At 37.6% G+C, this 12,524-nt stretch overlaps 1 protein-coding gene across 4 annotated transcripts in view; it reads right to left on the bottom strand.

Annotated features, from left to right (window-relative positions):
* Window positions 1-11,491, bottom strand: part of CENPE (centromere protein E) — a 64,898-nt gene extending 53,407 nt beyond the window's left edge. For all 4 annotated transcript variants that reach the window (XM_074322872.1, XM_019738883.2, XM_019738884.2 and 1 more), the window contains exons 1-11: window positions 11,336-11,491; window positions 9,750-9,841; window positions 7,704-7,793; window positions 7,467-7,585; window positions 6,624-6,743; window positions 6,124-6,205; window positions 5,895-5,962; window positions 5,752-5,817; window positions 2,203-2,254; window positions 614-701; window positions 126-255 (exon numbers count right to left, since the gene is read on the bottom strand). In XM_074322872.1, the coding sequence (XP_074178973.1) occupies window positions 126-255; window positions 614-701; window positions 2,203-2,254; window positions 5,752-5,817; window positions 5,895-5,962; window positions 6,124-6,205; window positions 6,624-6,743; window positions 7,467-7,585; window positions 7,704-7,793; window positions 9,750-9,841; window positions 11,336-11,391 (963 nt within the window). In that variant the 5' untranslated portion in view covers window positions 11,392-11,491. The remainder of the gene's footprint in view (window positions 1-125; window positions 256-613; window positions 702-2,202; window positions 2,255-5,751; window positions 5,818-5,894; window positions 5,963-6,123; window positions 6,206-6,623; window positions 6,744-7,466; window positions 7,586-7,703; window positions 7,794-9,749; window positions 9,842-11,335) is intronic.
* Window positions 11,492-12,524: the final 1,033 nt, after the last annotated feature.

Below are 12,524 nucleotides of genomic sequence, written 5' to 3'. Positions count from 1 at the left end.
ATTTTATTTTAACAGGTATGTTATGCAAACTAAAAAAAAAACCCTACAACTTAGGTTAAGTAGGTATATTTTTCTTCTAGATGATTCCCCCCCATAATCAGTTGAGAAAAAAAAATCAAACTCACCTGGAGAGTACTAAGGGTTTCATCAAAATACACAGGAGTAATTGTGCAGATAATACGCGTTTTGGCATTTCCTCCCAAGGAATTCTGGAGAATTCGTGTTAATTTGCTATCTCGATAATTTATGAAACCTCTTAGTGAGAAATGAGTTTGGGAAGAAAAAGAGTAAGAATTTTTATATAACAAAAATGGTTTATTTTTAATGCAGAATCTTAAATTAGCTACAGTTCTAAAAATTAATTCTTTACAGGTTACAGGAGGCAGATAAAAACTACTAAGTAAAAAGTATTTAAAATAAGGAAGTAAATTTAGTCATGGTCATATGGGTAAGAAGCCATGCATGCTCTCAAAATCATTATAGCTTTTATATACATACATATATATATATATATATGAAATCAGTACATTTATTTTTCATTGAACTATTACAATTTTCAACCTAATGAAAAATGTAAGCCTTAATAGGTAAATGTACAATAGAATAAACTCACCCAACTTGTCCATCACTAAGTTTCTTGATCACTTGTCCCAAAATAAATAAGCTTCGATTTATATTACAGCCTTCTTTGAGTCGCACACCTACATTTATTAAACAAATATGAAAACTAAAATTGATCTCTGTACTAGATTATGAACTTGCTTACCAGTAAGTTGAAGAGAAATTAGAAATTAAAGAGTCAGATGCTAAAGTCTATGCTTTGGATTAGATCTGAGCCCACATTTAATATCCACCTATAAAATGAATCAGAAAAGTCATTACCTGAGAGAAATAGCAAAAGGAAAAAGATGACCAAGAAAAGAAGCAAAGGGAGGAAAAGCCCATTTCCTAAGAGTCTCTCTAACTCCTCAGTTCAAATCTATTTTTTTCCAAATATCCAAAAATAAGCAACTACAGACTTACAACCAAATTAGTTCCTATAGGTTTACAATAAAAAAAGTTCTCATTTTTAAATTGTTAATATGCTCACATGGCTCAAATATCAAAGAAAGAAAAAGGACACTGAAAAAGCTCTCGCTTTTTTATGCTTTATTCAACCAATTCCTGATCCTGTACCAGGAAAACTTCTATTAGTTTATTCTTCTAGAGATTTTTAGAAATACAAGTCCATATATATTCATTTCTCCCCTCTCTTTTTTACACAAACAGTAGCATATTAAAAACCCACTCTCATGCACTGCTTTTTTTCACTTGGCAATATATCACATCAGTAAATATTGATCTTTTTCATTCTTTTTAATAGCACAGAATTTCATTGTATGAATGCATCAGAGTTAATTTACTTAGCATCCTGTTGAGGGACATGAAGGTTTTCTACCACATATATAAAAAATACGCAACAAGTAATTTTGAACAGCTGTTATTTCACAGGTGCATTATTCAACTACTGCTGTTAATATTGCTTCTTAATAAGCTAGCCTAAAACAACATGCATTTAGTTCATGTTCATAGGTCTGAGGAGCTACTGGCTTGGTGGATACAGACCACACTCAGCTGAGCGTCTATGTCATTGTAGGAAATTAACACAGAAAGGCGTGATATCTTTCTGAATTTGAACCTGCCTATCTAAGTATATTTTTCCATTTGTTTCAGTATTTGGTTGTCCTTCAGGTCTGTTTTAAAGTTTTCTTTATTTCAGTCTTGTGTAATTTTTGTTGAGTTTCTTCCTATGTATTACATCATTTAAGTCATTATTGTAAATGGAGTCTTTTTATAGATTAAATATTCTAACTGGTTGCTTGGATTATGAGTTATTAATGTCTGTACATTAATTTTGTACCCCATTACCTTTCTGAATTTCCTTACTAATTATGAAAATTTAGATGATTTTCATGGTACTCTCTTGAGCTTTCCAGATATACAATCCCATCAACTGCATAGTTTTAGTTTTTTAATTGCTATTTTAGTAGCTGAAGTAGATAATTAGCTAGATACATGAAGCAGCTTTTTACATTAACGACTTCTATCATAAAATTATTATTGCCATTACTTTAGTAGTTTCTAAAATGCATGGCCGCACTTTTTATTCTGTAAAAGAACAGGAAAACATTCAGACCAACACATTGCATGAGTTTTCATTACCTTCAGCACCTGTCTGAGCAGCTCTTTCACTGCCTGCAAGATCAACGAAATTCTGTAAGATAGGTGAAAATAAACCTTTAGGAAGTGTAACTTGAAATAATAAAATCCAAACAACCGAAAGAACATTTTTAAACGCATGGTTTATCTGAATACCACATCTGTAGCCCTGTCTCCCACCCCACCGTCTAGGCCTTCCCTTTTCTGAGTCAAACTGATCTCTATACCTTGTTCCGTCTTTATAATGTATCCTCCATAATGCTGCCAGAATAGGTTCTCTACTTCCTACACAAAGCTCAAAACCTTACCATGGTGAATATGATTCTTTATAATCTGGCACCTGTGTTGCTCTAGCCTTATACCTATCTATTACTTATCCTTAAATCTAGACGAACTACTCCCTATGCCCTAAACACCTCATGTGCTTCTACACTTCTAAACACAATCAATTGCCACTCCCTTTCAGTTAGTTGGAATGTTCTAGTACGACCCTACTATTTATTCAGGACCAAAGGCAAATGTTACAGCTTCAGAGTAGCTTTGCTAACTTTATCTTTCATCCCCCACACCATGAATGAATTGCTCTTTCAACTGTGCACCTAGATGTTTAAAGATATGACATATTCTTAAGAGTGCTGAGCTAGTCATTTGTGTCTCTGAATACACTGTTGATTCTTTAAAAGCCTGGACCTCTCTTTCATTTCACAAATGCTGAAAAAAAGTGACCGACTGTATGTTAAGTGCTAAGGATACAGCAGTGAACTGGACAATATAAACTGCTCACATATAACATATTCTTCATAGGGTGGGATGAGGAGAGGAGGAAGTTGGTGGGAAGAGAGAAAAAGACAAACAGGTAAGAAACATATCATGGTAAGTATAACACAGATATTTAAGGAGAGTGCTAGAAGTGGAAAGAGGAAGGGACAGAGGTTCTTTGGATTGGGTGGTTGGGGAAGACCTCCCATTAAGCTAAGAACTGAAATGATAGAGAAGAGAGAGTCAGCTATGCAAAGACCAAGGGAACCATACTCCAGAATAAAGAACAGCCAGTACACACAGTCACAAAGCAGTAATGAGCTTTCTATTTCAAAAAATAGAAAGGGCGACATGGCCGAGTTGGGTAAGTAGAGCTAAGACAAGACAGGGTAAACAAGAGCAAGAAGTCTGGATTTTCTAGCTGTAATGGGAAGCCATGAGAGGGCTTTAAGCAAGAGTGACATGTCTTGATTTAACTTTCTGAAGGATCAGCTATGGCCCTTAGGTGGAGAATGGACTGGGGGGCGCCAAAAGTGGCAGCAGGGAGCCCAGTAAGGAGGCTGGTGCAGGAATCTGAGTGTGAGAGGATGGTGGCTTGTGCTAGGGAGGTAGCAGCGGAGAGAGTAATAGTGGAGGGATGGCCTCTTTATTTTTTAAATCTCACAGCCCAGTACTGTGCTCACAAAATGGTAAAAGCTCACTAAATATTCTTAATGCATTAAAATAAAGTCAGAGATTTATACTCAGAGAAGTCTAATCTTTCTTGTAGAGTATCTACTACAGATGACCTAGATACATGACAGGGCAAAGTGGTGACGAAGGCAGCATAAATTAAGGTATAAAGATGGGAACAAGCATTAGTGTTCAAAGACACTAAGAGGCCCAAGAAATCTGTAAGAGAGAAGGAGCTCATGTGGAGCAGTAGGTAAAGTTAGCTTGGTCAAGAGTGGCCGGATCTGGTCTAAGGAAGTGACACAACAAAAGCCGTGCTTAATAACATTGGAAATCTGCATAACAAACAGAAGAAAGGAAGTCCAGAGTCATAGAAGCCAGGTCTGGGAGAATTATAATAGTAATGTAACAGATGAGAACCTAAATGAATACGACACCCACGAGAATGATGAAAGATGGAATCAGTAAGAAACAGTGATAACCGGACAAAAGGGAAAGCAGAGAGTCAAAAATGACTTGGGTTTCCAGCCTACATGACTAGGACGATGCTGTACTACTAGAAAAAAGGAACATTCACAATGATAGGAAGACATTAATTTGGCTTTAGATACGCTGAAGTTTGAGACAACAGTGAGACATACAATTATAATAATCTTTGGGAAGACATGAATTAGAATTCAGAGACTCTGGGTAAAATAAATATTTGGCCATCAGTAACAGAAACAAGAACAGAAAGAATGTCTGGGAGCAAGCACATGATGTAAGAAAGGCCACAGAACATCTTGTGTTTTTACTAGGAGGGTAGGAGACAAGAAGCCACAAAAGGGAACAGAGAAAATGCCCAGCTAAGAGAACCTGGATATTATCATCACAGAAAGGTCAAGAGACACTCAAAAGCTACCTCCAAAGAGACAGGAAATGACTCTTTGGAAAAGACTTCTTCCCAAGAAGATACTAAGAGTCAGTAGGAAGGCTGACCAGATAGCATGTATGGTTCTTAGACAGAGAATCAAATTATATGAGAAAAATCACCAAATGGATCACTGAATATATCAAGAGTATTAGAGCTAACTTATGAGAAGTTTCGTAGTGCAATATCGCAGGCCAAGTTTGTAAATCAAAACAGAAGTTAGCTTTTGTGGTTTTTTTGTTGTTAGATCAAAGCAAGACTAGTCTACTAAAATAAATTTTATTACTTGTACAATAAAACAACTGAGGTGAACTAAAATGAGGTGTTTAATTAAGACTCTGATTTTTGAAAACCTGAAAATGAACAAACATATAGATTTTACTTTTTCCCCTGAAGTTTTCAAATCAAATACAGTAATCTTACATCACATCCCACATCAAGCGAAGGAATTTAGACCCTGAAGACAGAGAATAAAGCAAAAATGGTAAGGAACAGGAAAGAAGCATGAAGAGAGAGAAATGATATATGTGCAGCGATGGGAGGTTTATTTATGTGGGAAAAAGAAATGTTTGCATAATGCTTATAGTCACTTATTCAACAAACAGGTAGTGAATATAAACTATGTACAATGTGTTGGGGCTACAAAGATGAAGGAGATACCATTCTTCCCTTCAAGGGATTTATAGTAAAACATTATGTTTAGAATATAATACATATTTTCTTATTATACTTAAGAATGAACTTGAAGGTGATTTATTTTTAAACCATCCCCCCTAGGCTTTTATCTCGCAAGTCTCAATTCTATTAGAATTGAGGTGAGACTAAGAAGACAAAACACACTCTCCCACCACCAAATTCTAAGATTACTTTAACTCTTAAATGTATATAAAAATCAAAAACAATTTATACCCCCATTTTATCCCCCCAACCCTCCTTCATTACTGGTTAAGAAAAGCCTCACATCCTACAGTCCTTATTTCTAAATTTTAGGAGATGGCAGCCATAACATAATAGGAAGAAAGAGCCTCTGAACTCTTCCTCCATTTCAGCTAGTAATTTCACGCTACAGATGGCACTAGTTATACTACCACTTTATAGATGGTTTTAACTATTTAGTTCCGTTAACAGTTCTTATGAAACCAAACATTCAGCAGCTGAATTAATTTTGCTTTGGCCCATATGGCACATCATCATGGTTTATCAATACTCACCAAATGGGACACCTTGACAGATCCTTCACAATTCGAAGGTTCACCTTTTTCTCTACTTTCCAAAATCTAGATGGAAAAGGCAACTTGTAGAAAAATTACTGCATTCTTAATTGGAAAGACCAAATGGAGAGAGAATTACCTACCATCCTAAAAATGGTATGAGAACGACTGCTTCTTTGATTCATTTTTGTAATTCCATAATGTCTGTTCTCTGTAAAAAACGAGTCATATTTCAGCTGTGTACATTAAAATCCAAAGGAAGGCACTAACCTTTATTTTAGCGTAAGAATGAAAAACGTGTGATTTGAAGCCTAATTACATTCAATTGAAGTTTCTACAAGTGTTTTGAAGGAATACAAAACAAAGTCTTACTTTCTCCCTTTGTGATCCACTTCAAAGCCATTTCTGGTGTATAAACAACTTCTTCTGTGAGATCAGACACATACACATTCCTCTGAAACAAGTTTTAATTATGGGAAGAGGAGAGAAACAGAAGTCACTTAAAAGTGTGCATCTCAAAAAGCAGGTGCCAACGATAACAGAATTCAATTTAGAAGTTAAAAGTGCAAAACGGGAGCTACAGTATGAAAATAACAGGTAAACCTACAGTTTACTGCCTGTATCGAAGCTCACCAAATTCTAACCTGAAACTTCCATCTTGCTCTTTTAGGCACTTACGCCAAATTACTACAGGTGTCAGTATTTAAACACTATACATGTTGCTTAAAAGATGACCTCTATAAACGCTAAGAAAGAAAACAAAACAAATGAACAATAAACAAACCATAGATACAGGAGACACTTTCAAAAATACAGAAACGGCAGGGAAATGTTCAAGAACAACAATCCCAATAGGTAAGTCTGCTACTCACACTGAAGTCTTCCCGAATTACTAAAGGCTTCATTTTCTGAGTGTTACAGAGTAAGTCTGTGATGGTTTCATTGTATATCTCCATGTAAGACACACGTAAGAGAAATTCCCTGTCAGGAAACTAGAAGAAAAAAAATATGTAAAAACATCAGAGATCATCCAGTTATGAAAACCTACTACTGACTGCCTAAGTGCTTAGAGTAAATATTAACATATTGTTTGAGAAATTATCTTGGTAAAACAAACAACAACAAAAAAATCCCCTATCATTCTGGACTGACAATAATAAACACAAAAATATATAAGCAAAAGCACTGGTTTAGAAATAATGAAAGTATAGTATCATAGAATTAGCAGAGTGCCTAGTCCAACTCTATCAGCTCAAAATAAGACCCTATCAACAGATGTTCAAAAAGTATTAAAAATCACTGAAATAATACTGAAAAAAACTAATTTAAATAATACCAACTATTAGGTAACTAGGCTGCCTTATCCAGCCCCCTGCTTTCATCTAATTTTTATTGCTCCTTGGTACTCACTGGTGGTTGAACAAAGGTAACGAGGAACTAACCATTCTGATAACACTTTCCTGTTCCTTAATGCCCACTCTGTGGTGGGAGTATTACTGCTTCAGGATTCAAGGGAAGGAATGAAAAGAACTATAAGCTCTATGAAGTAAGCTTATGGGGGAAAAAGTGAGTCTATGTCACGCCTATCTTCTTTCCCCACGGATAATCAAGAGAGAACTGTAAATCTACCTCCTTTCATCATTACAAGAGAACACTAAGGTCGCTATACTATTATGTTTACCTGTATGAACTAGAAATTTAGCTAAGTTGTTTACCTTCTTAATTTTTTGGAAAATGTCATGAATTGCTCTGGGAATTACTCCCAAGTAATCTTCTGAACCCATCATAGTGTATGTTTTTCCTGAAGCAGTCTGCCCATAGGCAAATATAGTACCTGCAAAAACAACACGCACACACATACAAAGATTAAAAATGAATCTATAGTGTGTAAAACTATCAATACTTGCTAAACAGACACCCCGGACTAAAATGTTTCTGCAGTGAATACAAACCATTGTAGCCTTGGATGGCAGAATCTATGATTGGTACCGCTATTTCTTCATAAACATTTTTAGTAGTTTCATTGCTATGAAAGACACGATCTAAAACAAAACAAAAAAACAAGAAGTTAAACCAAAAAATAAACTGCATTTGCATTCCGAATTAGTAGTTGCTCAAAGAATAAAATTGCCAGTATATGGTATGATAAAATATTTAAAACACAATATTTTCTTCAACTTCTTGGTCTTCTGAAAATGTACTTCTCTATAAGGTAAAATGTATCAGTCTTCACACAGAAAAATACAAGTCAGCTATACTCTGTGCCTTCAAGAGGCAGTAGAGAATAGAGGCTGACTGAATATGGAGGGCTGTAATCAGATTGTCTGAAAATCCTGGTTTTGTCACTTACAAGCTGTGTGACTTTGGGCAAGGTCGTTGATATCTCTGTGCTTCAGTTCCCTAATTTGTAAAACAGACGTACTATATCATCTTCCTCAGAATTATTGGGAACATATGGTTAATACTTAGGAAATGAGAACAGTATATAACCTATCTAGCAAGAAGGCCTACCTCAAACTAAACCAAGAAACACAGACATTTGGAAGAAAAATACTGAGAAAAGCTGAATTTACAGGCAAAAACCAGTTGGCAGTCTGCTAAGTGCTGGGTTTAGAGTAGCATTTGCAGTGATGAGTTCACTAGTCTAGGATGCGGTTCTCTGCTTTTGTTAGCATACTAAAAATGGACCACTCTTTCAGTGGTAGCCTCACATTAAAAAGCTCACAAGAAATGGATTTGTGAATCAGGAGGGAAATTACCGACCTACAATGAAAAATTCAATGATCACACTGCTTGTACCAGGACCACTCATCTGCCCTGTCAGCAGAACTATATGGAAAACCAAAGTGCCATCTGAAGGCTGCTTAGGCGTCATGATTTCTGAATAAGGAGATGGCAGGATGATTCAAATCTCAATGCCATCTACTTCAGATAAGTGGATGAGCGAAAATCCTCTATGGGCATATATGGCTATTGAGAACCTGTAGTACCCAAGTCTGAATGCATCCCTTACTCTTGGTTTTATACTCTCTGCCAAATATTGTTTTACCTTTATAAAAATTATGTTAATACTCTCAAACAGTCCTCTCCCAGGAATCAGTTTCTCTACTATACATCTTTGCTCCAGAACCTTGTATGTTTTGTTAAGGTTTTCTAGCTTAACACTAATTTGACAACAAAATCACTTTTACTCCTAAGGTTGTTGAGAGGACCTCACCGTTGCTCTGTGGTACCTTTAAAAAGGGAAGGTACCTACTACATTGTATCTACTGCATGGCCTTGCTAGAGTATTAAATGAATGGATATTATGAAGTGCTCTGAACACTGGCACACCGGCAGTGCTATATACATGTTAAATCAGTACAACAATCAGCCTAGTAAACCTTTAGGGCCTCCAACTCTCTTTGTCCTAGCTAGCTGTCACTTATCTGGCAGGTCCTAATTCAGGGTGTCATTTCAGACATCAGGACTACTTTGTCGCCCTCTATAAATTCCCACAAAGCTTAGGTCACCATAAGTATAATTAATTGTGGATAGCTTTTTTTCCTACTATAATAAGCTCCAACAAAAGCAGGGGTGGGTCCTTATTGTATCCTAGCAGACAAAGAAGTAATATCTTCACTATTTATTCTCTAAAGGGATTTCTAGTAAATAATTGTGGAAAGAATATACTAAACTGAAAGACCTTAAAGATGACTTGACATTATGTAACATATTTTAGCCTCACGGAATTTTAGGCCACAAATACATTAATGAATAAGAGGAAAAATGATAGTTTTAGTCATAAGACACTCTTATTATAACTGTATTTCAAACATCAACTTATTAGCTTACTTATCATACATGATGGATGGACAATTTTTTAAAGTTTCCACTGAAGCAGTTTATAGAAGGGTTAGTCTCATCTTTAATGACAAATTCAGTATTACTGATAAGCCTTTTGTACTCTTAATAGAAAAAGAATAACAGTTTAACTTTTGATGCTATTATAAGCTTACCAAAATTGAAGGATTTACTCCCATCCACTTGATAAATAGCATTATTGCCAGTTTTCCAACAAATTTGGGTATCGTCTCCAAGAGCTTCTTCTCTAAAAGAATAAAACACTGCATGTTAGTATAACTGGTCACAGAAGCCATATTATATGAAAGATAATTTAAAATATTTCACCTGCTGAAGAATATTTTAAAAGATGGTAATGAATTATATCATATATAAGAGAAATATGGAAAATCCATCTTTGCAAGGTCAATACTTTTAAATGGGGTTTCAGGAACCTCCTGCCCTCTAATGGGAATTTCCTTCTGAAGCTCTCCACTCCCACCCTCCTACCCTGTACTGGCAGCTGAAAGGGTAGCTTCAAAATGCAACTCTGATTACGTCCCTCTCACCTAAAGTCATCTGAAATCCTTAATATGGCACATGAGACCTGCATCATGTTTATTTCTCTCTTCAACCTTATCTTCTTCTAAATTCCTATATGAATCCTAACTCCACACAAATCAACTACCTGAAGATTCCCACGAGATAACAGATTCAACCTCTCCCGTGCTTGGAATACCCTGACTGACGTTTCCATTAAGTAACTTCACTATTTGTTCATTCATTCAAAGTGTCAGGAGTTTCCTGATACCCGTCCTGCCTCTCCCCCAACCTGTCATTTCATTGAAGGGCTATGACTCCTCTAGAAAACACTCTCCACCTGCCTATTATAACACTTGTTAAGATGTATTGTAATGGTTTATGTAGCTGTCTTCTAATGCATTAGATAATATGCTCCTTAAAAATAGGAAATGACCCATCTTCATATACTCATTAAGCACCCAGTAAAATTTAACAGATATTTCTCAAACACAAAATATGCTAGCATTCTGGGGCCAAGGCCAGTGACACAGATTATTTCTTCCCCTCCTTGTCTTTTCTCTATACCATTTATTACTCCCGTATCAACGTTTAACATTCAGTATTTTTCACTTTATTCTCTGCCCCCCCCCCCCCCCCCCGCCACAGGGCAACTATGGCAATGTCTGTTTAGTACAGTGCACTGTACTAAAAAAATCCACCATGGTAAATATCAGTCATTCAACCTTCTGAATGTTGAATTCAGTCATCGTCTGAAACAGTCTTGAGTGCCTACTGAATACAATGCAAAAAGACAGACTAATCCTCCCTCTCAAGGAGCACCCAGAAAAGAGGGAGAGACAGTTAAGTGTAAAATGACTAACTTAACTGATGAGTGCCAGTAAGGATCTTTCCGATACGACTTCCCTGGGGGGTGGGTGTGGTGGATTGGCGCAGATGGGGTAAAGGCAGTGCAGCTCAAGGTTAAGGTCGTAAACGTCAGCGAGACTAAGTTATATGTGATTTAAAAGAATCCTGTAGCTGGGAAGTATCTTCTAGATCTCCGATCTTTCCCCATCACTTTATGGAGAAGGAAACCCAGGCACAAAGTGGGTAAGCGGCCGAGTTACTCAGCAGCAGTGACCGGAAGGAGCAGCTCTGGGAAACGTCGGGGGACTGACCCCTCGGGCTCGGCCGGGCTGGGGACCGCAGTGGGGACCTGGTCTCGGTCTGGCACACCTACCTGCTACTGAGGGGCCGAACCCGCACACAGACGGCGACCGCACCTTCCTCCGCCATCCTCTCAGGATGGGTCCTAGAGAACTGGCCAAGACCCCCGCAGCCGGCGCTTCAGAGCCCACGGGCCACCCCGCCTTTAAGTTTAAATTTTCCCAAACGCCGCTTCTGATTGAGCCGCGGCCTCATGACGTCATGGGCCGTTCCACCGAGCGTCTAAGCGCAGGGGGCGCGAGGCCGGCGGCGCGACCAGGGCTGTAAGGTGGGGGTGGGTGGGTGTAAAGGGTCTGAAGGAGAATGGGGTTGGGGTCGCAGGGAGGGATCCGAAAAGCACCAGGGGACCGGCTAACCTGGCGGTATCGGAAATAGCTATTATCTGCTAAAAGCCACTGAATTGCAGGCATCCATTTGCAAACACCATCCTCCACCCCATCTTAAAGGAGTTTGCAATCTATAAAACGCAAGGCAGATAATTTTTTTTCCCACTAGCAAGATAGAATCACAACCTTTAAAGAATCATACTATTTAAAACAACAACAACAACAACAACAAAAAACAAAAACCAAAAAAACAAAAACTACCCTCACAGTGCCCAGCCCGGAAACATGAGTCTTGTGCTTAGAAACTCTGAGGTTTAGGTTTTTCCTTTTTTCTCCTGTTTCCATTGGCTGTGAGTTCCTAAGAGGTGATTTAGGGAAAGAATTATTGAACACTGGAAAAACTCATTTAGTAATAAGGTGAAACTTTCATTAACGGAATTCGCAGTGATTCTAAATAATTCTTTCCCAGAAATAAGAGTTAAACAAAACATTTTAACTTTAATGGCTGTAAGTTTTTTTTTTTAAGAAAGGGTTTATTAGGCCACTGCTAGCCAAAAAAAACACACAAACAAACAAACAAACAACAACAACAAAAAAAACCCAACAAAACAAAAAAAACGAAGAAACAAGGAAAACCCTTAAATAATCTGGGGGCACGAAGCCCAAACCACCAGCAGCATGCTGGGAGTGTGCAAGCGCTTTTAAACGTAAGGTAGGGGGAGGGGAAAAAAAGACGTAAACTGTCTGCAAATATTTACCGTAGCTATAGGCAAAGGGACGGGAGAAAGTGAAGCGGGGCCAACCTAGGGGACAGCTCTGGGATAGGCGCAGTGTCCACACGAAGAAATACCCACTCTTGTGGATTGGCTGCGGGCA

The sequence above is a fragment of the Rhinolophus sinicus genome, linkage group LG02 (assembly GCF_036562045.2).
Source record: "Rhinolophus sinicus isolate RSC01 linkage group LG02, ASM3656204v1, whole genome shotgun sequence".
NCBI lineage: Eukaryota > Metazoa > Chordata > Mammalia > Chiroptera > Rhinolophidae > Rhinolophus > Rhinolophus sinicus.
This window is presented reverse-complemented; position numbering and strand designations above follow the sequence as displayed.